The sequence below is a fragment of the Nyctibius grandis genome, chromosome 3 (assembly GCF_013368605.1).
Source record: "Nyctibius grandis isolate bNycGra1 chromosome 3, bNycGra1.pri, whole genome shotgun sequence".
NCBI lineage: Eukaryota > Metazoa > Chordata > Aves > Nyctibiiformes > Nyctibiidae > Nyctibius > Nyctibius grandis.
The window spans coordinates 102,822,115-102,849,393 of NC_090660.1; the positions used below are offsets into that span (position 1 = coordinate 102,822,115).

A 27,279-nucleotide genomic window follows, 5' to 3' on the forward strand; every position below is an offset into this window, starting at 1 on the left:
CCCAACCCTGCCCTCACATGGCATCCCTGACACTGCTCCATGCCTCCCTGAGATCCTGCTGGGTAGGCCCAGTCAGCAGGATGTCATGAACGTGATGGAGTGGGTGACACACTGGGGACAGGCTGCACTCCTCCCAGGGCTGAGCCACAACCCCTTTAAATAGCATGACAGGACGTTTCAGCTGTGGATATTTAATTATTTTTTCTGCCCTCTATAGAGGAAAATTAACTTTTTGCAGTACAGAGGCAGACACCAAACCTCTTTTCCCTGTATATTGATCCTCACTAATGGTTCTTTTAACAGGAAAATTGACACTTCAGAATCATCAGCCCTGGCCAGCTATCCAACACTTTTATTTCCACTTTCATTGTTCATCTGTGATACAAAAGTCAAACTTCCACAAATAGTTCTTCAGAACAAAAACCAAAATGATTTATATATAAACAATTACATACAGTGTTTATAATGTGCAGTACAAAATGCACACAAGTTGCGTATCATGCCAAGATTTAAACAAGTGTTAATTATATAGACTGGTGCTGAAGGTTATGTTTCATACAGTTGTAGGTACTGCCTTAACGCACAGAAGAGACACAGTTCTGAAAAGCAGTACTTGTCTCATCCTCGGTCCCCAGCTCCCTGGTTTGGGTTTGGGGGAAAGACTTGGTCCTTCTTCATATTCACAGAACAGTTCTGAATTCATCAAAAATGAAGGTAGGCACGTGCGCTTCAACAACCTAAAGCAAACAGGAAAGCACAGTCAGGGGTTTTCTTCATTTTTCATTCGCACGCTCTATTCATCCATTAACGAGCACGTCTTATCTATGAATCACGCCCACACCACTACTGTGTTCTCGCTTGGTGCACAAAGGAAGGAAGGAGGAATGCTGTGTCAGGCAGGCAAGGCAAGCCCCGGGCTGTGAGGAAGTGCCTAGATCATCTGTGTAAGAGCAGAGGAACCCTGACACCCTCACTGCTGCTTCTCCACATAGCACCAGGCTGAAGGGGAAGCTGGCACAGGTACCAGGAATGTCAGCTGCAAGACTGACACGCGGACCTTCTGCTACATTGCACTGTGGGCTGGGAAGAAGAGAGAAACTGGAAGAATCTCTCTCTCTTTTAGTTGTGAGTATTAGCTGGGAAATGGCTTATTCAAGAAACACTGAGGTAGAACCTATAGCAAATAGGATAATGACTTATTTTTAATACCACATATAAATAATCTATCATCTTCAAATGCTGTTAAATTGCATTTAACCCTAAAATAAAGTCTCTCCACAAGCCCAGACTTTCAGAGGTTCCCTTGCCTGTGAAATAAAGAAGCTGCCTGGGAAGCCATCCTTTGGCAGGAAGGGAAGGAAAAGAAATCAAGGACTGGAGATGGTGTTTCACCAAAATTTAGACTTGCATTTAGAATACTGCTAAGTTTGTTATTACTTAATTCTGCAACATCTCAGAATTTCTATTTTATTTCTTCCCTTCCCAACAGCCCCCCAGCAATGTACATGCTCTCTGAAGATTAAATGGAACAGACACTTCTTAAATCCACACAAAGTAGATTTAAGAGAAAAAGAAATCCTTTCTATATTTTTTATCCCCTCTCTACTTTCTAGAAAATAAATTTTCCATAAGGATACTGTGACTAGTATAAGAACAGTTACACAAAGTATGCAAGCAATACAATTTGTACAAGGTAAAGGAATTCATTATGACCCATTCCCATCAGGTAACGGATTTTTCATCTGTATTTCCTTTTGGCAGTCTTTTACAGAACACCTGAAAAGGGCCAATACTGCTTTTTGGACAAGCTCCACAAGTCCATTATTTTGGATATTCATCTACAGATGATGCCATGTTCCTGAGTAGGTATACGTGATCAAACTGCTAGTACGTAAGTACAGCATAAACTAAGATCTAGCTCCTCTGCAGAGGACTTCTGCTCAGTGCTGCATACTGAGAGAGACATGGAATTCTTTCTTACCTTTCTTGGTAACTTTGTGTAGCGGATGTAATCTTCCAGGAACATGAGGGCACTCACTACATCAGCAGGCATTTCTGGTATCTTCTGGCTAAAATTAAACCACCATGAGGATCATACTCTTACTAGCTGATTGGTTATTTGGGTAACATTACATGAAAATGCACCATTTCCACTAGGTACCATGTGATTCCATTACAAAAAAGAAACAGTATTTTAATCTTATATTTAGTCAAATATATTGTTGTTGTTATTATTATGTCAAATATACTCTGCTAGAAAAACATGCTGAAAAAGCAGCAGTGATACTATTACTGCAGCCCTCTTCCCAGAGGTGATACTTAGGGAGAAAGTAAACCCTGGATACCTTGTGCACTGTTCCATCGTTGAACGAATAAACTGACCGATCAGAGCCAGGAATTGTTCTGTGTATCTTGAGTGAAACTGTTTCAACAGGGTAAGGAGTCCCAGGACTAAAGGAAGCCAGTCAATCTGATCAGCTGGCCGCTTGCACACCACTCCTGCACAGGAAAAAAAAAAATAAACACCACGTGTTTATAAAACGGAACATATTCTTTATAGCAAACTTATATAGTATACTCTCATGAGTTTTTTTTGCTGTGCCTCCTCTTCTGCTTGCCCACACATAAAAATTAACAACTAATGTAACAACTGCATTTCTTCCATAGCACATGGCTTAATGATATTAACTAAGGCAAACCGAATGAGAATGTCAGAAGTTTGGATTCTGTTTCGTACTCCGTTGTATTTGGCTTCAGTATTATAACCAACCTGCCAGGACATGATGGACTGAAGTCAGAAACCGAGTATTTTCTATGCAGATAATTTTACTGTCTTCTCTACAGATAATTTCACGTAAGTTTTCATTAGATTTAAGACAAACAACTTATACAATACCTAAGTTTCTGTTGTACTGAAGTTTCGGAAACTGGGAAATGAGAAACAGGAAGTTGACAGTGGGAAAATATGGCAGACGTTTTGTTGTTATGTAGATCTGAGGGGAAAAAAAAAAAAGAGGAACACATTTCTTCCAAATATTAATTTTTTTCTCAGTTAATAATCAATAAAATAGAAAAAGCAAACTGTACCAAGCACGAGAATGTAAGCCTGACCTTATTTAATGGATTGTGAATGCCAGCTGCTTCCAGATAAGCTGTGATTTCATACAAAAGAGTGTTGTCTTCCTTAGGATAAGGTAGTGATGGGTTCTGATAATGTGCTTCAATGTCAGCCAGTATTGCTCTAAAAGGAAAATAAATTGATTATATCAAATACTTACTTGAATTATCCCCAAATAAACCTTACACGATGCCACAGGTCATATTAATTTTAAAACTTCAAAGTCACAAAACCTGTAAATGGTTACAAGCAAGAGTAAACCACCTTTTTTTGGAATATCTTTTTACAAACATCGTATTTGTTTCAAAATCAGCACCACACATTTTCACTGTTCTTACTTCTCATTCAACTGTGACCTCAAATCCAGGTATAACCAAATGAAATTAGAAGCCACGCTGTCCACTAGCATGTTCATACATATTACTTGCCAAGTTATTTATTTTTATTGTTTTTGTTGGGTTCAAATTCACTCATCAACAAAAACCTGAATACAATCAGACTCCATATTTTGCCACGTTTAGATCTTAAGGATTGCTGAGCTGATAATAATTATATCACAGTGACACACGCAGCTCTTCAGCACATTTTGCTTCTTACTTATTGAGATTTTCCAAAGCAGCAGCCAAATGCTTGGAGTCAAATCTGCAGGAATAATTTAATTCATTGGTAATCTGTCGTCTTAAAATCTGCATCTGACCAACCTGTTGAAACAAACAAATAAAAGGGTGGGGTGTTATACTGAATGCAACAAAGGAAGAGTGAAGTCAAACTGTGTCCAGTTCTGGGCCCCTCAGTTCAAGAAGGACAGGGAACTGCCAGAGAGAGTCCAGCGTAGAGCCACAAAGATGATTAAGGGGGTGGAACATCTCCCTTATGAGGAGAGGCTGAGGGAGCTGGGTCTCTTTAGCTTGGAGAAGAGGAGACTGAGGGGTGACCTCATTAATGTTTATAAATATGTAAAGGGCAAGTGTCATGAGGATGGAGCCAGGCTCTTCTCAGTGACATCCCTTGACAGGACAAGGGGCAATGGGTGCAAGCTGGAACACAGGAGGTTCCACATAAATATGAGGAAAACCTTCTTTACGGTGAGGGTGACCGAACACTGGAACAGGCTGCCCAGAGAGGTTGTGGAGTCTCCTTCTCTGGAGACATTCAAAACCCGCCTGGACGCGTTCCTGTGTGATATGGTCTAGGCAATCCTGCTCCGGCAGGGGGATTGGACTAGATGATCTTTCGAGGTCCCTTCCAATCCCTAACATTCTGTGATTCTGTGAAACTAAGGAAAAACTTAATGAGTAACAATTTACAGTTAAATAGATGACACAAAGTCCTCATTACACCTACCAGCCTTTGTAGAGCTGCCCAAAGCAGGGACATACATAGTGGTTGGAGCTACTTCCTCATTTTGGTAACAGAGCACTGATTCAGACTGCCTGCAGTCAGAACTGCCAGACCCCAACTGTGCAGTGCACTCAAAGGAGAGGGGCAGTCACCGTGCTCAAGATTTACACACAGATCATGGTTGCAAATACAGGCAGTGGGAAAAGGGCACTAAAAAGGTAGCAGGTAACCCCAGTTACTTGCTTGTTTTTCACTGGTAAGTGAAAATGCCTGTACTCCTCTCCCCACCTCTCCCTAGACCTTAGGGTCAGCAACGGCAGGGATAAAAACCAACAGAGAGGTTTGTTGCAGCCAACCTTCCCCTTCCTTCCCTGACCTTTCCTCTTCTCTTTAGTAACATAAACAAACATTCACAGTACTCTGAAAAACATGGGTTGCAAAATATCATTACAAAGAAGACAGAGACACGTTAATGGGATAGCTTGTTTAAATTTTTGGCATGGTAGACTGCCTGCTGCATGAAAAAGGCAAGTTCAGGAAATGCTACTGCTCCGAACTTCAGCCTTAGGTACGTTACATTCACAAGGAACTGCGGGGAGTCTCAGAGCTCCGGATACCGAGCACTAACTTGGTCTTCCCAGATCAGATCTCTAGTGCCAGACCCCACTTTTGGCAAACTATGACATATGAATCTCAGTGCTAAGCACTTTCTGGAGTGTGAGCTGTCCATACAAACGAAGCTCGGGAGCTCTCGCAAATCCAGGGCTGCTTCACTTATGATGTTACAGAATTCCAGGTCAACATAACACAACACTGTAAAATAAGCAGATTAAAGTATACAACCGAAGAGCCTAGAGTGAATTCTGCGTCACTGAGTCACGTAAACCTACCTTCATTATGGAGTCTAAATATGCTGTCCAGATCTTCTGGGTTTTTGCAATTGCTGTGGAATAAACCTTGTTTGAATTTGCTGAGAAAAGAAGAAGGGTGAGGCATTAAAAAAAAGAACAAGTAAGAAGAGAAATAAATGCAAGTGTACAAAGACAATAGTTTTCTTCCAGTAAGCACTTACCTATAATTCCTTTGAGAGGACTGGCAGCATTCATAAGTGCTTTTAAGGTATCCTGTACTGTCCTGTCACGCAATATATTTTTCTGAAACATACTGAGGAAATTCTAAATAAAAGAAAGAAATAAGTAAAATCCTCACACATGTACTCTATGCTGAATCTTGGTGGTAAAAGAGCCAAATTTTTTAACAGCAGGGAAAGAATATTTCCACAGATGAAGAGTCGAGAAATTCCATAGTTAGATTTTGTGCTTTTCTGAGTTATGCTAATCAGTGTTAGGACAATTAGCAGATCCCCCTTGTCAATACATAATACCCACTGCAGACAACCATTAATTCAATTTTTGAGGAAGAACTGTCTTCATCAATACTTATTTTTCTTAAAATCTTTAACCAGGCTAGGACTGGATTCTTCTCAGAAAACAAACTTGGTTTCACACACAGGTATTAGGGAAAAAGTCATTATATAGAACTGACACCTTATTTATAGCATGGTGGACCCAAACAATCTAATTATTTGTTGATATGTAGCCAGAAAAATAGAAGTTGACCTGAGATCAACTTTTGAGTATACACAAAGTGTAATCCTTCAAAAGGCAATCCTTGCAAACCACTATTTAATGTAATGCATAACCTTGTGTTACAAAGCACCGTTTATTCAAGAGTACCAACTTTCATAATTTTATCTGTAACTGAAATTCTTACCTTTGGGTTTGAGCACACATTTTTCAAATGTTTTTCATTTCAATTTGCCATTTCAAAAAATTAACAGACTTTTTATTTCACTAGAAGTTATTAAACAATAAAAGCATCGTGACCTTTGGAAACAGAAGTTCAAAAATTACCTGCAGCTCCTTCACAATCATGAAACACAGCAGCCTGTCTAAACCATTGAGACCAAAGGTACCTAAAGTATCTTGGATCTCTGAGAAGAGACGACTATTGGTTACTTCCTGATGAGTTTTGGTATCATACCAGGTGTTCATTTGGTCAATATAACACGTGATTCTGAGGAAAAATTAAACAAACAACTACTTCAGAATAAGCTGCAGACAGTTCCTGTGATAATCTGAGTAAGGAGTGACCTTATTCAGGCAGAGATTAGAAAGACTCTCTAAGTATCTCAGGTGATGGTTAGTCACTCCTCTCCCCACAAGGGTTCTGTCACCCTTCCCTGGTTTCCCTCTCCTCCATTTGTGTAACATACTGTTTTCCTTCTTAGACTAAAATCACAACTTTCCTTGACTAATATTTAAAATGTACAGGATGGATTGGGTAAATTTGCTTTTACATAAAGATGGTGATATGACAGCTACAGAAAAACTATTTGTTGTAGATTTTGTTTGTATATGCTGGAATTGGAGCAATCCAATGCATGGCGCTATAATACAGCTTGTGATACACAGTACTTACTTTGGGTCTGTGATCCTCAGGATTTCCCTACAAAGTCGACCAATAAATGTTACAGATTCATCCACAGGTGTGAATTTTGGTATAGGAATATGAGTAGACTGGTATATGCTTTGCCAGTCTTGAATCTGAAAAATAAGTTTTAGAGTAATTTGCAGTGTTACCATTGCACATTTTTAATTCGCTTAGAAATTGAATTCCTTTTGTTTAATTTAAAAGTAGTATATTGTACAACAATATTGTAAATTACACACAGAAGAACACTATAAAACCAGAATAAAGCGAAGTCTTATGACAAAGAGCAAGCAAAAGAGAAGGATGGAGGCTGAGAGAACTACCTACACTTCTGGAGAGAATTCCATCTGCTCCTTTCTGCAGTAAGACTAGCCACCATTTTGTTAGCTCAATTTATGATCTATTCACTCCACCACTTGTGAAATATCACAAAAAGAGCTGGTAACTACTGCAATCTTTCTAAGCCTGCATTCTCATGGCTAACAATAGATACAGAGAGAACTACTGTGATTCAGTAGTTATTTTTTGTTTTCTTTGAGAAGGATATTGTTCACTGGCAGAAGATATTAAAATATTCTGTTTGGGTTCTTTGCTCTTCTTATGTACAACCAATGCGGTGGGGATGCTGAAATCATTCAGAAAAAGCTAGGGGCAGATGTTTTACACAGTAGTTAACATGTTTAATTTAAGTCACAACAGTATGAACTGTGCACAATGGGGTACATATGCTCCATCAGTCACAAGCTTTAACATGCAAATAAAAAGATATTTATCAACTTTTTACTCATTCTTGTTTTTGGCTAGCACCTTTGTTCTTAAGAAGTTATTGCATTCCTGTTCCACATTGTAGTTAATAATACGAGACACTTCCTCTTGCCAAATTTTTAACCATATATGTTGACATATCCTGGATATATTCAAATGATCGATGGAAACCCCATCCATTGTAGCTGCCATTTCTTCAGTTTGGGCATCACGTTCGCTTGGCTACAGATGGGAAAAAAAAAAAGATAAAACCAAAACTGTGAACAGGTAGAATACAAAGAAAATGTAATAAGGCTTCTAAATGCCTTTCACTATGCTCCAGGCAGAACTGAAAGCACTGAGAAATTTATCAAGGTTGTTTTGATATCTGAAGTAATTCTTCTTATTAAATATTTTTTTCCATCCCCGCTGTTATAATGTTTATTTTAGGCTTCAGTGGGTATTATTGATTGATCTGGTAGACTCTAAAGACTCTGGATAGGACCCCAAACAAGGAGTCACACTCCTTATTTCTGTCATCTGTCCATTGCCTTTCTAGGTTTACCTGCTTATCCATATCATGTGTTGTCATCAGTCAATCACAAAAGACCAAGAACTGTGAACTCAGAATTGACAGGACACTTGGCAATAGAATAAAAATATGTTTTTTGAATTGTAAGTACTCTTAGCAGTTTATAAACTCAGTGTCAACATCCAAATAAGGCATTCCCGAATAACCTTTAAGATGTTCAAAAAGTGTACTTTTTTTACAAAAAGGAAATCTATACAGAAATAGTGTACAAATTATTTCTAGAAGATAGTCGAATAAAAGCGGTCCCAGCAAACCAAGATAAATAAAAAACTAAAATCATCAAGCTGCTACACACCTTGGCTTCTAGGCTTAAAGGATGTAGTCCCCTGTGAAGAGCTAGAGCTACCCGTTTACTAGTTCCTTCCTTATTCCATCCTCTAGTAACTGTTTTGGGTCCACCTAAGTAGAAGAAAAAGTTTTTCTTAAGTCAGAAAGGTATGAAAAAATTATAAAGGATTTCGTTTGTACCAAGAAAGATACTAAGTACTTATGATGTAATACAAAAGCAGTGCTAACAAACAGATGGACTTTCCCACCAGTGCTTGTCCAAAGAATAAATATTTAAATACTTCCACCAGATATAAAGGAATCATTTAAGTTGAATGGTAAAGGTCTGTAGATCCCATATTCAACCTTTGTTAATGACCTGTTGAGAATGTTGTACAATTATAAAAAGCCAGAATGCATTAAGAAGTGTATATGTCTTCAAGAATGCTCACTCCTGAAGTCCTGAAAGAGGTATCTTAACGTAGGAAGAGCAGTCTTTGCCAATGGAAGAAAGAGCTCTTTAGAAAAGCTTGCCGTAATTTTTCCAGTAGAAATAAATAAATAAAAAGTCTTTCAATTAAGGTTGATGAATCTACGTACAATGAGAACTGTGGGTTCTGAACAACCTTAAATAATACAGTTCTTATCTGGATGCCAAGTTAGGCATTGCTGTTTGAATATTTGTATGCAAACTTATTTTTTCTTGTCTTGTTATCTTTCCTCAAGGTCTTGCTTAATGTGTGGAAATATCTGTGCTAAAGCGCTAATTGCCACCAAATGACTTTTTCCTACTGGAATAATAGAACATTACCTTGATTATACCAACTAAAGTAGTTTTCATCATAAGGATGCCTTCAGTAAAGATTGAAATCGCATGGGTTAGCTTGGCAACCTTTAATAGAAAGAGGAAATACAATTTATTGAAGTGATTCAATAGATTCAAATAATTACTCTAAAAAGATAAACATCTTTCCCAGTGGTAGCTTCCTATTTTAAAGTAATTTGCACTGATACACTTTCAATTTTACATCTTGTTCTAGACTTACTTACAGTACAATAACAATCTTTCTTTTAATTAGATCAATATAGGTGTGTCACCAGTAGGAAAGAACAGGTCCCTCTCAGAGGCTTTATGGAGATTATGGGAGGAAAGACCTGGCTGGCTATATCACGTGTGTACAAAACATCATGGATAAAACTCTAAGTTGGTACTTTGAGCAGGCTAGGGACACAGCCTGAAGTAGTTATTCCACAATAAAGCCTCCTGCCAGCAATGAGTCTACTTCAATATTTCCACTGATTTAATACAGTAGCACATTCACTTAATTTTAAATTATTAGTTGAGCATCCTTATGCTGAGAGTTCAGACAAGCCAGTCTTTTGCCTTTAAGACATTTACAATATAGAATAGAGACAACACAGTTCAGACTTACGATTCTACAGAAATCAAAAGTGAAAAGCTTTTGTGTGAGATAAACAGTTTCCCCTCTATCTCCTCAAAATGAAAGAAATATTACTGAATACTGCCTCCTCCTCCATTCCTACCCCCACACAAAATAAACAGACTTTACAAAGTTTAATGGGGTAGTCTAAACCTAGTGTTCAGGTCTGAACATCAGCTTAACCAGAGGCCACACCTCTGATTAACCTAACAAGCCAAAACACCCTGGCAAAAACTGCTGAAGCAGCTGGCATCTTAACTGAGCTAAAAGATATGTTCTTTGAGGGAAACAGTTACTCGTCTACTCAGGTTTTTGCGCCCCATCTTCCTCTGTTAAAAATAAAACCAAATAATTTTAATGTTTGCTCAGTCTTCCAGACAGATAACAGTCCAGGAAAAAACCCACAAAAAGCCAATGAGCAATAGCAGCTTTATCTGAACAAATCAATGTGCCTCCATCCTGTCTTCATATTTGAGGGCAACAAAAAGCTTAACCCTGCTGGATTATTCAGTCTTCGACCTTCTCCTTCTCCTGGAACAAGCATTCCAAATGTGGAGGGCTTCATTTCAGACTTGGCTTTTTAGGGTTTCCCCCCTCCATAAATAAATCCAAAAATCTTTGCCCTCATTTATAAATATATTTAGTTTTCCTCTACTTTTCTACAGGATCAAAAGTTTAAACTTTTACAAACAGAAGAGCAAAAGTTATTCAGCTATCCTCAGGAAACCTAAGGTATACTCACATTACTACTAGTCAATTTTAATTCTTACCAGTCACCAAATCCAACTTCACTGTTAGAAGTATAACTCTGTGGAGCTGTACCTATTTGAACTTAGGCTGAAGCTGGCCACCTATAAGGTATGCTTTTTCAGAACTCTCTATTTTAACTGCACCTCGTATCGTGGTCCAAGCTGAGCATAATCTCGGAGCTTGTCCTTATCAAGGCGAGTAGGAACTTCAATAATATCATGAGTCTGAAGCTTTATAATTTTGAGAAGAGATGTAAACATGCTTTCTGGAATTATCTGTAGAACCTTTGTAAATGAGAGAAGAAACAAACACAGTCAGTATATTCTCATTAAACATAATGAATTTTCAATTAAGGAAAAGTAATTAAAGAACAAGACAATTACGTCTCTTCAAATGCCTACCTTTCTAACGTAGGAAACCAATTCGCCAGAATAATACTGTGATACACTGAGAAGGTCGGGACTGTTTGCCTGATTGATGCGGAGAAGTGGCAAGTCAAGAGCAGAAGCGAGCTAGAAATAAAGTTAACATTTTAACTTCACATGTCTGTTTTTCTAATGTAAATTCCATGCTTGAACTCTCTTACTCAGGCTCTTAACCTACAACTCAAAGCACTAGATTCTTCCTAAAGAGCAGTGTCTAAACATCAGGTTTGCCAACAGAAAAAAAAGAATAATTGTTAAAAGTCAAAAAACTTCAACGGTTTATAATGCTACATTCCCCTTCTTCATTTTTTTACAAATCTTATCAGTTGCATGAGATATTTTTCCTGTTGTAATTTTACACTCCACCCCATGCTATTTCCCATTCTTATTTCTACATAAAATATTTTCATCTGATGACAGATCTTCATCATGACAGACAAAGGGTACAGCCAATTAACTTCTGTAACTCCTTCAGCCTCCTCTGATACATATGCAGAGGATCTCATCTATGCATCAATGTCTCCAGCAATTAAGTGTAACGATCAGAGGCTAGATGATGAGACTTATTTGCCTAACAGCAGCAATATAACTGGTTGCATTAAAAATATGCATAACTTGGTTTTATTTTCTTTAAAACTAGCATTGAGTTAATTTAATACAGTGTAAAAAACCTGGATATAGAATACGGTGGTAAAAGGAAGCTTTGACTCTTTTATGACTTCACAGCCTTAAGCCTTAATTTAACAAATGCTCTGGTTGACCTGCAGTGTTCAAGTACATTCACTGTTGTTCATACTTACCTTTAGGAAAGTGGCTCTGAGTTTAGTTACCATAGAGGGACTGACTCTTATGCTTTCCTGCATAATAGACGTAAAGCTGGGGTAGGAAACAAACAAAACAGATCAGCGTCTTCTCCTGAAATTCTTATTTTCAACTCTTAAATCATATGTCACCAGCACCAGTGTAATCTAGAAATGGCACAGGAGATCACTACAGAACTTCACTAAAGGAGGATTTTGGTCTGAAGAGATACTGGCTAGAAAAAAACCGTAAGCTAAAGGGGTAGGTGGGGCAAAAGAAGAGGGCATCAGGGACCATTAACAGCCAAGGTAATGAAGTAGCAGCTCAGCAAAAGCACACCATGGAAAAGGAGTTCTCTGACATTTGTCTTTCCTTGTTTGTTTTTTCGTTGAAACAGAAACTCCAGTATTTTGGAGAATACTTAACTAGACTAAAGGCTGGAGACAGAAGTTTAACAAAATTGTTATAGTTAGAACAGGACAGACAGTAAAAAGTTACAGCATCACTTAACCTGCAGCTAAGAACACAACAAGGATGGCTGTTAATTCTTATTCAAGTTGATGAGAGTTAAATATACTCAACAACTCACAGAAGAAGGCTTCAAGACTGTTTTTAAATTGGAAAGTTTATAGTACTAATAACATTTATGCATGTTATTTCCCACAAGTTTTGCAAATGATGACTGACTTAGAAGAAAAAGCTCCTGCTACAATACCTGTCAATTAATTGCCAAGCATAAGAAAGATCACCAACTATCTGCATGGTGATCAAGACCTCTTCTTTAATGTTGATTGTTCGGATCATGTGATGGAGAAATTTGCGGGTGTCAGCCAGAAACTGGCAAACTTGCAGGTTAGTTTCCAGCTGGTGAAACTCTTGGACCTATATTTAGGAAAGAAATAAACCCCATAATACAACCTCTTTTTTTTCTGTTCCATCTTTAAGGACAGAAATACAAATAGAATCAGTAAATTGACACATTTCTTCAGGATGTTATTATAGTAAGACACTTAAATTCTGGCCTACTTTAAAGTGCATTAAATAATAAATTTCACAAAGGTACTTGAGGAAGTGTACTGTGAAACAACACACTGAATATTCTTTTATACCCTGGAAGTAGAAGAAATGTACACATAACAAATACGGTTATTTTTATTTTGCCTTTCATATTACCCTCTCTAGCTTCAAATGAATTTTCAGAATTTCTAATAAAATGAGTAATGTTGCCAAAGAATGTTTAATACTAAATTCATTTCTTCAAAAAACCCTACTAATCCTCAGGTGCAGGTGGCACGATTTTTCACACTATATCTGTTATTTTACAATCACAGGGTCTATAAGCAAGCCCTGCTTATTGTATATATAAAACTGCAAAGATCTACAGATTAACAATTAAACAATTGTTAAAATGCAGATCTGGTTTGTAACTCATCTATGGGAAGTCAGTGCATGTGTATCAAATGCTATTTTTCAAAAGGATGAGGTCATTTATCTCAAAATTTCTTTGCCATACCTCCTCCAGCGCCTGTATCAGCTGCACAGTTTTTCTGCCTGTTGCAGTGGAATCATCGTAGTTTAGAGACATTATTTGCTTGGAGATTTCTCTGAACCAAGCCTGAAGATTTTCTATGTAAGAACAAGAAAAATTCAATCAAATCTTTGCATGTATGATAATCAACAAAGACAGGGAACTTGCTAGTCAAAACAAGCAAAAAATATTCAATGCTATACATGTAAGAGTAAGATGAAGACTTTTAAAATAATCTCCTACATTTCTAGTCGTTGAACATGTAGACTTGTAAAGGGGCAAATGCTCAGCTAAGTTTCACTTACAACATTAAAAACAACCAACTACCAGCACAAATGGGCATTATAAAATACATACAAAGATGATAAAGCCCTTTAAATCATAAATTCGTGTTTTATGAATGGTTTTACAACGTTAATTGCCTTGGTGTTGCATTTTCTATGCTTTAGATACAAGTTTGCTGACATCAAAAAGACAAAGGCAAATATTTCAGTAAAGTAATTCTGCTTTGAAGTGGAAGCAAGTGAGAAAATTGCCTGTATTCTAAGTTCTGTTGTTTTGGATTGGTCACAAGTGTTGCCCTTACATTGACAATTTGTGCAGTGTGCCTGATCAAATGAGAGACTGATTTACAATTCTTATTCTTACAGCAGTTCAAGAAAAAAAAGATCTTTCAACAAACAGAGCAAGAAATTTGGAAAGAAATACAGATTCAATGCTTTCAAGTCCTTGGAGAACTTGGAGAATCAGAAAGATACCACTTGGTGCAGAAGAGAAGTAAAAGAAGGTTTGAAAAAATGCTGATACAACAGAAAAAAAGGTTACAACTAGGGAAAGAATGAGAGCAGAGGTTAAACCATCCCCATATTTAACGGGCATGATCTTCGTACTCCTTTGTACATATAACACAGTCACATGAACTCCATTATTCAGAGAAAACTGAACTGGCATTTCATAGTCTTACCTGGCATATCTAAATAAAGTAATAAAAAAAATTTTTCAAAATATGGCCATCTAAATATTAGGTAACTAAATATGGCTTACACATGGAATATATGCAGAAAACCTAAACAAGACAGTATGTAGAGAGACCTCTATGGCAGCTGATGGACATTAAAATTTTTCTTATTATCAGTATTAGCCTCATGTATTTTCTTTTGGTATCAGCTTAGAAATAAAATCCAAAATTACTTTTTTTCCCACAGCTTAGTTTTAATAATTACCATTTTTCTCCACTCTAGTAAGAGGTTTAACTCCTGAGAAGACGTCAGCAAGCTCAGTCATTCTTTCAGATCCCTCTTTTTTATAGTTCTCCCATTTTGTTTGCTTTTCTGACAGCATCTGCTTGAACATCTATTGAAAAATGAAGCATGTGCTTTACAAAACTGGCAAGAAGGCATACTACAATAGATGAAATAAAATACTGAAAACAGATGGAACTGACTTACAGTGATTACTACATAACATCAAGATCTTGCCAGAATATTAAATACAAAATTAAAAACATTAAGAAATACAGCCAGTGTGACAGAAATTAAATGAACTTTAAAAAAACAATATGGTGCAGATATTGTTGATTTTTAGTCACTTATAAAAATATCCAGTAACTTTTTTAGCTTAGAGATCCTACAAGACTCTGGTCTAATGTTGACTTACATTTTGCATAATCATCTCAGCCTGTGCAGAGAAATCCAATTCAAAAAAGCATGTACGTGAAGTTAAGTATACTCTTATATATTCTCCCAGGTTAGTACCAGAGCACTAATGGTGAATCTTTTAGAAATGGCAGAAATTCACACATAGGCGTAAGAGTTTTCTTAGCAGCTTATCCTCAACATATGTAGGCTTTTGTCTGTTTAAAAGAAAGCCTGAAAAAGAGAGGCATAGCAGGATAAAACCCGCCTGGACGCGTTCCTGTGTGACACGATCTAGGTAATCCTGCTCCGGCAGGGGGATTGGACTAGATGATCTTTCGAGGTCCCTTCCAATCCTTAACATTCTGTGATTCTGTGATAAAACCTGAAGCAGCTTCCTCAACAGATTTTATTATGCCTGTTATCAGGATGTTCATGCAAAATTCTGAGTAAATATAAACATGTTGTGTCAGACTGAAAATTGCCAGTTATTGAGAAGACTGCAAAAGTCACTTCCAAGCAATAGTAATCTTCTATAGAAAACTCACAATTAACAGATCAAAATAATCATTCTTCATGTAAGTGGACTGTGCAGTAAAGGTACTACGACTATTCATGTCTTCAGCTCTGTTCTGCCATTCAGGGGAAAATACTGAAGAAGGCAGCAGCACATTACCTCTTTCAAAATGAATTCAAATTGAGCTGTATCCAGAAGAAGCTGGAAAAGGATCCTGGGATTGTACCTTGAGTCTGTGAGAATTTGATCCTTTATCTGGCGGAGACGTTTGTTATTTGGATCACAAGCTGAAAATGGAATGACAACATTTCTCCACCGTTACAGAATTTGGCCAAGCTTTTCAATCTTTGTAAACAGTCTCTTTTTTTAGTAGCTTGAAAGCAAAAACATTTTGCTCTGATATGTAAGTCCCCGCTTGTTCTGTCTGACTACACTTGTACAACCCTTCCTTAGAATAGGAAATAATTAAGGTTTCTGTGGTGCTTCAGCCTTCTTAACTCTTCTGCTGGCTTCTGCAAACTAAATGTGATTTTAGTACACCTGACTGAGAAGCCCAGAGATAAACATTTCTGAAACCATTACAGAAAACACACAGAGGCGTAACGGAAGCCCTCTCTCATACCAAGAAGCCCAAAAGACAGAACAAGCATTCAACAAAGAGAATGTCTAAATAGGTAAGTTTACAGACCCAAACTCAGAGACATTATTCAACAGTTTCAGTTGAATTTCAGTTCAACAGAATAAGAACCTTGGTTTTAAACTATTAATTACTATGATATTAAAAAGTTGGCTACTGCTTTCTTTTCGGTACTAGATAAAACTCTCAGAGTGATGCTTTGAGAGACAAGGCAGAAAAATATAAAGTTACCAGACTTTTTCTGCAGAGTATTATTCAACAGGATCATGACTTCTTGTACTACTTTTTACATCTGTGTCTTGCTCGCAAGAATTAAGGAAATGCATGTGTGCTGTTTCAGCCGAAGAATTTAGGAGACTGTTAGCAAAAGAACAGCTCAAAAATCTATTGAAAACAGCAGATGAAACTCTGCTGACTTCAACAGCAGCGCACACTGAACTTCCCTCAGGACGTAACATGAAGCACCAGTACAGCAGGATTGAAGAAGTCTAGCATGAAGTTTTACCTGTGTCTGCAGTGTGAAGCATCAGCCAGCGGATTGCCACATTGCAGTCTCGCAGGCAATTCAGCAGCTTGGGAATATTGTCCAGCACCAGCTCTTCCCTCAGACAGCCCTCTTTGAGAAACTGCTGCACCTGAGTGTGCACTCGCTCAGTGACTGCAGCGTACCTACTTGCCTTAGAATATACAAAGCTTGCATCAATGTAATCCTTGCATCAAATGGAATACATCATGTACAACGTGACTGTGGCTTCCCAAGAACTTAAAGAGCGCACAGATCAAAAAACTGCTATAAAACTTATCATTACTAGCAGACAAAATCATACACTACAACTGCATGACGAAGGATGCAAGCTAAATTTTAAAGCAAAGAGCCTAAGCAGGAAGCATAATGGTTCGAAAATGCAGACTTGTAAACTTCTTATATTCGCTTATTTACTCTCTAGAAATCATTCCTAGAAAATGGTACTAATAGTTTATAGCCTAATGAGAAAGAGTAACAACAAAAATCTATTCCAGAATGGAAATACTTGTTATGAATTAGACGTCAGTTCCACTTAGCGAACTTCTTCCCTAAAGACTAAGAAAAAATGTCTGCTCATATTCCCTAAGTTTATTAGACAATATATAGTACAGTTCCCCTAATTAGACACTTCTGTATGTTCTTTCCCGAGCACTGGGGTCAGATTCTACGGAGGTATTTAGCTACCATCAATCCAGCAAAATGCCCGAATTACTATCCTGCCACACACAAACAGACCAATATGACTCACTGTTTTTTAGGCATGGAAAAAATGATTTCCCATAAACAGAACTAACTGCATTGCATCATGCAATGTTACAGTATCATTCTTTTAAATCAAATGCTTTTTCCAGACTATTGTTCAATTAATTGGGGAGGCCCCATTTAAACTGCCTGAGTGCTACGCTGTCAGCATGAATGTGTAACTTCTAAAACTGTTATCTATGAAAGACCAAACACCATAAGTCAACTTAAGACATCCCAATATTGAACAACATGGTGATGAGTGCTAGCTTCTATTCAATTGAGTCACAATCCTGAAACTTTTAGGGGAAACAAACACTGCAGGAGGAATTGAAACAAGCAATGCTGTGAAGACCAGATTTTGAAACTTTGAAGTATTTTCAACACAAAGTTACGTACTCGAAGTATTGTTTTTGAATACAATAAAAATCATTGTATTCAAGAGAAAAAGACCCATATACTATTGATGTCATGTACTATACTTGAGGTGCCCACACAGCTTGAAACTTGCTAAAAATATTGAACTCTGGCTTATGTACCTGCTCTTTGACATTTGAAAGATCCAGCGTGTAGTTGAGGGCAGTTTTAGCGGCTTTGTAGGGTTCCCATGCTTCTGCTAGATTTACAGTGATTCCCATGTAAATGCTAATAACCTAAGATTGGAAGAAGAAAACAAGAAGTTGCACTTGTATTTTTATTAAGAAGACATACTTTTCATTTAGCAATATGAGTAGAAAGCAGTATGTCGTGGGTATGAATATGAGGTAACTGAACTTTTTCGGTACCTGTACTCTTTACTCCACCACCTTTGGAAATCAAGGAGTAAGAAGACTTCAAAATGAAAGGCACACAGTTAATTAGAAGCTTAGTTCTGAAAACAAGCTGACAGTTTCAGTCACTAGGAATGATTGTTGGCCTCTATTTCCCCGCCCCCCCCGCCATGAACTTATGAATTCTTTTTCATTTCCGTGACGCTATGTAGGAGACTGACAAAAACAACTGGGGAAATGACTATGATAGAGGGGGAAAAAAAAAATCTAAATTAATCCTACTCTAAGGATGCCCAAGGGACAAAACTGCACTGTAACGCATCTTCTACAGTGAACACAAACAGAAGGAAACTATGATTCCCCACTGTGATTTTTAAGGAGCACAAAGGAACTGATTTCAGACCCCTAGCCCAAGTTTGAGTGTGATTAAAAATACAGAATTGTGATTGAATTACAAGTGTTTGTAAGACACTTGATTAGAAATGTAAGTCTTGTGTTATTCACAGATTAAGGGTATCTAGAGCTGTGGCATTATGAGCTTTGTCACACTATTGCTCCAATATTCCTCCATCCAGGAGTGATTACATCTAGGGGCACACTGTCAGTCTCTGAGCTCTTCTGACAGCATCAAAAGGAAGTGAGTAATGGGATACTGGTCTGCTGATATGAGGATCCATCTCATATTGCAGAAGTGAAGCTCATTACTTCCTGCAGCTGACAGTTCCCTAAAAAGCTACACTTCAACTGCTAACAATGATTTGAAACCAGCCTAAGAGTCAAGCATTCTGCACGATGCAGTGAACTCATCCATACCTGATCACAAGAAGATAGGTGTTGTCTTAAAATAAGTCTGTACTATGAAGTCAAGTGAATAAAAACTCTGACACAATCAAAAAGTCACAATGTCAAGTTCTCATTTCTAAAATAAGCTTGCAGTTTTTCAGAAACTGATGGGTTTTAATGTCTAGTAAAATAGCCAGCTATTACAGTTTCTTCCCTCCTTTATTCAGTGTTCTGCTAATGGTACAGAAGAATACAATTTGAAACCAACAGAGATAGATACACAAATCAGTTTACAGCTTCTTTGTGAAGTCTGATTCCCTTTGATACAGACTACCTGTGGACTCTATCACTACACGCCAGCCTATTTCAGTAGGATTTTTTCCAGACTAGGGCTTCTGCACGGAAATCAATACTGACACACACAGTAATTCCACGTTGATCACTGCATCTGAAAAGGTCTCTAGAATTGCATAGAATGACAGGCTTTGCTTCTAAGTTATTTGGACAATGGCGTGGAATAAATCCTTAAACAAGTTTTCAAATAACATCGGTATGGGGGGAATTGCTGGAGAGCAAGACTGTCATTCAGAGCAGCCTTGATGACCTGGTTTCAGCTGAGACAGAGCTAATTTTCTTCTCAGTAGCTAGAATAGGGTTGTGGGATTTGGTATGAGAAGAATGTTGATAATACACTGATGTTTTTAGTTGTTGCTAAGAAATGAAGGACTTTTCAACTTCCCGTGCTTTGCTCATGTGCAGGTGCACAAGAATCTGGGAAGGAGCACGGCCAGAGCAACGGATCTAAACTGGCCAACTGGGATATTCCATATCACGCAACATTACGCTCAGTGTATAGATGAGAGTTGGCCGGGAAGCTGGCTCTGTCTTCTGGGATTGTGGGTTCAGGATTTCTCTCCTCTGATATCGCTAGCCAGGGACGGGCTGGGCATTGGTCAGCGGGTGGGGAGCAGTTACATTGTGCATCACTTGTTTGTATATTTTATTATTATTATTAATTATTATTATTATTTTAGTTTATTTAAATTATTAAATTGTTTTTATCTCAACCCACGAGTCTCTTTACCTTTTTGGTTCTCTCCCTCATTCCCTAGGGAGGGAAATGGGGGAGAGTGAGTGAGCGGCTGCATGATATTTAGCTGCCTGCTGAGTTGAAACCACAACACTTGACAAGCTGGTAGAATTCACCAGCAGAAGCCATATGAAGCTCAGTAACAATAAATACAAAGTCTTGCACCTGGGACAAAAAACAAAGACTTGCAACAGCACAATCTGGGAACTGACTGCCCATGCAACAATTCTGAAGAAAAGGACCCAAGCGTCCTGGTGGACAAACTGAACGTGAATCAGCCATACAGCCTTATGACAACAAAGACTAACCATGCACTAAGCTACGTCTGCCACACTGTAGCCAGCAGACTGAGGGAAGTGATAAATGTGTCCAGATTTGGGCTCCTCAGTATGGGAGAGACATGGGCAAGCTGGAATGAATCAAATAGAAGGCCACTAAGACACTTACGGGATGTCAGTAAAGGCTATGTCAGTAAAGGCTATGGGAGCTGAGTTTGCTTAAGCTGGAGGAAAGAAGAGTAAGGGATCTGACTGCAGTCTTCCACTACCTAAAGGGAAGTTAAGAATAAGACTGAGCCAGACTCATCTCAGAGGCACACACTGAAAAGACAAGAGGCAACAGTCACAAGCTACAACTCGGAGTGACTAAGCACAGCCACAGGTGCCCGCAGAGGCTGTAGATCTTCATTTTAGATATTTTCAAAACAACTGGACAAGGCCCAAGCAACCTTACTTAACTCTGAAGCTAGCCCTCCTTTGAGGAAAAGGCTGGATTAGAAGATGCCTATACTACCTTCCAGCCTACATTTTTCTATGATTCACTTCACCACAATGGTATCAGAGTGGTTGATTTAACCATTTTAGACAGTAATTAATACTTTCAAAGGATAGCTTTCCACACAACCAGAAGGTTTGATTCAGACTGCTTCATTCTGAACAAAGCAAAACTTCCCCAGAGTAGAATCTATTCTAGTTTTAGGAAATTATTATTTTCTATAATGCACACTGTAAAAAGAAGGTAAATTGTTCCTATAACATTAAATCCAGGGGACAGTTTTAAAACAGAATTATTTTTTACCCAATTATCTGGAAAGTATTTATCCACTATCTCTCTCATTTTTGCTTGTTGAGTGTGAAGAATAGAAGGGTCAAAATACAGTATCACATAGAGCATAGCAGCCTGAGTAGCCAGGGCAGTGCTGCGATGTTCTGGTAACGGATATGCAGAAACCTAGGAAAAGGGAACAAAACAAAACAGAAATAATATAATGCAACATAAACCACTTGCAAACATTATGGGGCACATTAAAGAGTACAGTATATAGATACTAGGAGGCAAGGAGGATATGTGGGTAAGCTGGACGTGCTTACACATGCAGCATATTTACCAGATAAATTTTACAGAATATAAAAGTTGACTGTGTAGGTGCCTAACTTTAACAGAATATAGTAAGATATTACCATGCTGTAAATGAGTCAAAGGAGGGATGAACAAAAGAGCTTAAGATGAGTTAAAAGGAGCAGAGTTAGAAATAAGTACTTCATAACAACTGGGTATGTTTAGTTCATCTCAGATAGAAACAAGTATTCATTTAACTGAAGCAACAGGCAATGGATGCAGAAAATTTAATTATTCACCAATTCCATGTACCAGCAAGATCAAAAAGATTCAAATTATCAACTGAATTTTCATTTAAAAAATATAGGACAATATATTAAAAGACCTCCATGCTAACAAAAAAAGTTGGCATCAAAATCATATTCAACAAGACATAACGATTTGTCATTAGGAAAACAGTTCTCTGCTTTTATTTAGTAACATTCTATTTTTCTTTAATTTTGTTCGGTTATTTTATTAGGTTAAGTATTCAGCTGCAAGTATTAAAGAAGATAACACCTCAGACATAACATAATTTCTGAGAAAATTATTTTTCTCATAAAAATATAATATTTTTAATAATTATTTTTTTTAAAATAATATTTTTATATTATAGGGTGTGGTCAGCAGGTCGAGAGAGGTTCTCCTCCCCCTCTACTCTGCCCTGGTGAGGCCGCATCTGGAGTATTGTGTCCAGTTCTGGGCCCCTCAGTTCAAGAAGGACAGGGAACTGCTAGAGAGAGTCCAGCGCAGAGCCACGAAGATGATTAAGGGGGTGGAACATCTCCCTTATGAGGAGAGGCTGAGGGAGCTGGGTCTCTTTAGCTTAGAGAAGAGGAGACTGAGGGGTGACCTCATTAATGTTTATAAATATGTAAAGGGCAAGTGTCAAGAGGATGGAGCCAGGCTCTTCTCAGTGACATCCCTTGACAGGACAAGGGGCAATGGGTGCAAGCTGGAGCACAGGAGGTTCCACTTAAATTTGAGGAAAAACTTCTTTACTGTAAGGGTGACTGAACACTGGAACAGGCTGCCCAGAGAGGTTGTGGAGTCTCCTTCTCTGGAGACATTCAAAACCCGCCTGGACGCGTTCCTGTGTGATATGGTCTAGGCAATCCTGCCCCGGCAGGGGGATTGGACTAGATGATCTTTCGAGGTCCCTTCCAATCCCTAACATTCTGTGATTCTGTGTGATTCTGTGATAATTTAGTAAAACAGGCTGTATTCAGTTTGGGTTGAGATGAAGATTTCTACCCTACTTTTTGTACTACATTTGGAAAAAAGTACATAGGTTATAGTTACGCTTTGTATAGAAACATTAATGTTTTCATTATCAACTGTAGGCACTACAAAACAAAAATCACAAATTGTAATATTATTTTAATGCAAAGGCAATAAACCAACAATATTATACAAAAAAGAGAAAAATAATATTGATACAAAATATCAGCTGATTAAGTAAGATTTCTAGGTTAAGTACTTTACAACAGGAGTCTCACAAACACTTCACAGTTTCCTATCAGAGACATAGATTATGTCATAAAATGGGCTCTCTTCACAACTTGTCAAGTTCTTTTTTTTTGTTTCTAGAACTCTGCACAGCTTATAAAATTCTTACAGTACAGTATCTGAAAAGGCAATTTTTCCCCTTTGAAGGTTAATGTGTCTGTCCATTGTATGAAAGTCTTTTCGATAAGTTCCCTACTTTCAAATTATTACTCCTGCCTAAAGACTTAAGCCTTTGTTTATTTCTTACAATCATTCATTAGTTATCAAATGCTGTTTTTCTGGCATCTATAAACTGCTTCAGTTTTCCAGGATTTACTAGAAGTGTGCCAATAATCACAGAGATAAGATTGCTTGTCCACGCTAAAGACCGAAACCTGCTCAAAAGCAAATGTTTTGTTAAAGATCTCTCAAAGGAGTCATATGAGGAGATACTGTAAATATACTAGCCATTACGCATACTTTGCTTCAATTTTTCTTTTATTAATGCAATTGTCATAGTTAAAAACTGCAGTATTAGTGTTCCTTTTTAAACACATTGTCTACTAAGGGATGATTACTCTCTTTGCAGTAACTAAAAGAATGGGAATCTCTGAAGGAATTAAAAGTTATTAAGAGTGGCCAATCATTTATGATTTAAAGACATTAAATAAAAAAGGTTTTTTTACTGTGAGTTTGGCCAAACACGGGAGTAGGATGTCCAGAGAGGTTCTGCAGTCTGCATCTCAAAACCCAACTGGACGTAGTCCTGGGTGATCTGCTCTAGCTGACCCTGCTTGAGCCAGGGGGCTGGACTAGGTGATCTCAAGAGGTCTCTTCCAACCTCCATGATTCTGTGCTTTATTTTTTTCTGGGCTTCATGGTTGAGTAACTAAGCTGAGAAACCATTTTATATTCAGTATTAGATCCCTCTTTTATCTAACAGTAACTTACCTGGTTATAAATGTCATCTGACCGTAAGCGGCCAATAACCATGCGAATGAACGCTTCACTTATGGGTACCCTGCTGAAGTAACTCTCGGGGTAGTTTGGAGGTCTTTTAGCTCCAGGTTGGCTCAAGTATCCAGTGCTTCGAAGCAATTTACAGATATCATCTAAATTGGAGTCAGCAGAGGATCGGGCTGCACTGTTTTACAAAGGAAGGAATAAAAATTGAGCTGTAAGACCTAACCGTTTCCTCTTCTCCCTCCCCTTGTAATCACGCCTTTCCTCCAAGAAAATGATCAGACACTAAGGCCTGGGAGATTTTTGGTTATTTATTCCATGAATATAATGTTTACCATAACACAGGAGGACACTGAGAAATGTCCATACTGGAATTCCAGGTAAGCACACAAAGCACAAACAGAAAAATGAATTTTATTCAGGAACAGAAACAAGCAGCTTTATACTCAGAGGAGGAGTTTTGTTCTGTGTTTTTTTTTGTTTTTTTTGTTTTTTTCCTCCCCATTTCCAGATTCCCCTTGTTGATTCACTTCTGCATTCCAGAGTTAAGGAATCCTCTCTCATTATATACCAAGAGGCATAAACATAGACAAAGAAGCATACAAACAGGATACCTCCTTTTTTATATGTGTGAAAGGATTTGCAATGATACCCTTTGAGACCCTAACTGACATACAATGATGCCGTCAACCTACCCTGGAAACTCATTATTGATTCGACTAATCAAGCACTGTAACTACAAGAAGAAACACATTTGTCGTCTAGATGCTCAGGACTTTTCACTAAGATTTGCTAACACATTTGGGAACCTGCGATACTTTCATAGCTGGCACTGGAAACGTTAAAAGTTTTAGCCGAAAGTTTGTCAGTGGACTTCAAATTTCTATTGTGACAGCATGAAAAAATCTGTTGCTCCAGTTTTGCAGCTAGACCTGGAAAACCAGCTAATGCAAGGAGTTCTATTAACATGCAGAGAGCTCTCAAGAATTATCAGAGTCTATCTGTATGGTCAGTCAAAAAGCTGCTATTTCCATTTATCTTAATTCAATAAGCTAGTTAACTGAACATACTGCATGTTACATCCTTTCAGCCTCGAGTGCTTCTGAAAAACAATATCCATTACCTGTATCTGTAGTAGGAAACCAACATTCTTTCTCTGACTTCTCCTTCAATCTTCTGGTCAATGACCAGTAGCATGACTCCATATAAATAGAGTGCTTCACACTGTTTAGAAAAAGGAAGAATGAAGAGGAGAAATGACATAAATACAATTTTGTAGTAACACGTAAAGACAAACATGTACTGGCAAACCAACCCAATGTCAACTATGTAGTCAATACAATATGAAAAAATGACAGGCTGTACATTTTTGGTCTTTGTCCTCCTAAAAGCGAGTCATAGCATTTCCATGCATTCAGTAAATTTAAATCTTTGTCTAGTTTGGCACTAAACCAGTTGGTTCGTTTTCTACTATTAGAGAACTGTTCAGTACTTACTAGAAGCTGTTTTCCATCTTCATTAAGGAGGACCGTTTCTAATGTTTGCTGAATGTAAATTCCTTCATTGAGGTCATCTAAATATCTAGGGATCATAACAAAGAGTTGGTCATTGACTATTTTGCTCTCAAATCACGTACCCTCAGAACTCAGTTGGCCAATTTTCTCCGAAAGTCAACAGACACATCAGACCATTTCCCTAGTACAAGCAGCATGGAGTTTTTCAGACAAAGAAGAAGAGATGTTGTACTATGAAATGAGAGGCTAGAACTCCTAGCTAGACCCAACCAGCTGGCAAAAGCCTCCTGCCATATCCTGATGGTGAACGTGAAAGACATTAGAGGATACTCTGTAACTTACAGCTAACATCCTCTAAATCTTCTTATGGATGGATAACAGCCTGAGAGTACTGAGAAGGCTTCTACTCCAAAATCTAGTAAAACTGTCATTTTCAAGTTAATCCCAAAATATCTCCTGGAAATACCACAAATTTATGTCAATTGCAATTTGGAAGGTAGAGATACAGATAGACTATGTTCATCTTGATTAACAGAAGATTTTCCAGTAACGCTACTCACTAACAAGTAATATTAAACACTTAATCTTTTAATTAATCTTTTCATATAAGATCAATAATAAAAACAATTCTTATGCTTAAGATTCTCTGGAACTTTTTCTTGGAGTATTTCATGAACTTTTCATATTGTTTTTTACAGGTAAGTGTAGCAAACTTGAGAATATGGCAACTCCACTGAAAAATTAAGTTCAGGAAAATAATGCCAATGTAAGTTAAAGAAAAAACCCCTGACATTCTGTTTCGCAAGACCACAAAAAAATTAGTTCAATGATATGGAGTCTCCTTTTATTAAAAAAATCTTCAAGACAACCTCCAAGATACAGAATAAAAACTAGCCCTAGCTTACAATTGAGGAAATGAAGTGGAGAGGTTAAATGTTTTCAAGTCATACATTAAGCTGGTAAGCAACAGCAGGAGTAAAAGTTTGTTCACTCCAGCAATCCAGGTTTCCAGGTGCACATGAATATGCTTCAACAGTGAGTGTACTGGGTCTCTAAGGAAAAAGCTTCTCATTATTAAGACTAAACACTACTCTAGTCTTTAAAATCCACATATATTTAAGATATCATACCTGTTTAAATCTACAATGTATTTATGTACACTCTGAAAAGCTAGATAAAATCTCGTCAAAATTTCAATGTTGTTTTCACGAAATTCTTCATCTAAATCCAGTAACTCAGGTTTGGCTTCCAGTTTTCCTTCACATGTCTCAGGCCCCTAAGAAAAGAAATTCATCTTTAGAGACAACATTTGACTTACACCTCTATTTGTCTTCTCTTCAGTAGGACACAGAACATGTACAACCACCGCTGTGCGCACAACCCCAGAATCAACATTTCTTAGTAAAACAAGGATCTGTAGTTTTCCAAGCTACTTTAAGATTGAATATTGATTCCACAAAGATGAGTTTTATACTTTGTTACAATCTGCAATGATTTTAAATATGATCTATCCTATGTAACCAACGGAAAAGAATAGTTAACATTTCGGGTAAAGCCCCAATGCATCTGAAGCCACCATGTGCTTTTTGTAGTGCTATCTCTCTGCTGGAATTTTTTCCTTTATATATTTGATCCGATTGGTTCGTCAGATAGAAATCATAACACTAAGGCCTCACAAAACTTAGTACCTTCTCATACATTTAAACGGCTTGAAAGTATTAGACCTGTTTTTTCTACA

General features: G+C 37.7%; 1 protein-coding gene across 1 annotated transcript in view; it reads right to left on the bottom strand.

Annotated features, from left to right (window-relative positions):
* Window positions 1–336: 336 nt before the first annotated feature.
* The window catches only part of WASHC5 (WASH complex subunit 5), a 30,269-nt gene continuing 3,326 nt past the window's right edge, over window positions 337–27,279 (bottom strand). Inside the window, 30 exon segments of the mRNA XM_068396682.1 lie at window positions 337–737; window positions 1,982–2,069; window positions 2,346–2,499; window positions 2,897–2,993; window positions 3,112–3,241; window positions 3,716–3,819; window positions 5,350–5,429; window positions 5,532–5,634; window positions 6,373–6,535; window positions 6,941–7,065; window positions 7,760–7,843; window positions 7,845–7,889; window positions 7,892–7,939; window positions 8,584–8,642; window positions 8,645–8,687; window positions 9,367–9,447; window positions 10,891–11,031; window positions 11,149–11,259; window positions 11,973–12,048; window positions 12,689–12,855; window positions 13,487–13,599; window positions 14,725–14,854; window positions 15,812–15,939; window positions 16,795–16,966; window positions 18,096–18,209; window positions 21,277–21,429; window positions 24,016–24,208; window positions 25,151–25,251; window positions 25,524–25,608; window positions 26,672–26,817. Of these exon segments, the coding sequence (XP_068252783.1) occupies window positions 681–737; window positions 1,982–2,069; window positions 2,346–2,499; window positions 2,897–2,993; window positions 3,112–3,241; window positions 3,716–3,819; window positions 5,350–5,429; window positions 5,532–5,634; window positions 6,373–6,535; window positions 6,941–7,065; window positions 7,760–7,843; window positions 7,845–7,889; window positions 7,892–7,939; window positions 8,584–8,642; window positions 8,645–8,687; window positions 9,367–9,447; window positions 10,891–11,031; window positions 11,149–11,259; window positions 11,973–12,048; window positions 12,689–12,855; window positions 13,487–13,599; window positions 14,725–14,854; window positions 15,812–15,939; window positions 16,795–16,966; window positions 18,096–18,209; window positions 21,277–21,429; window positions 24,016–24,208; window positions 25,151–25,251; window positions 25,524–25,608; window positions 26,672–26,817 (3,291 nt within the window). The 3' untranslated portion in view covers window positions 337–680.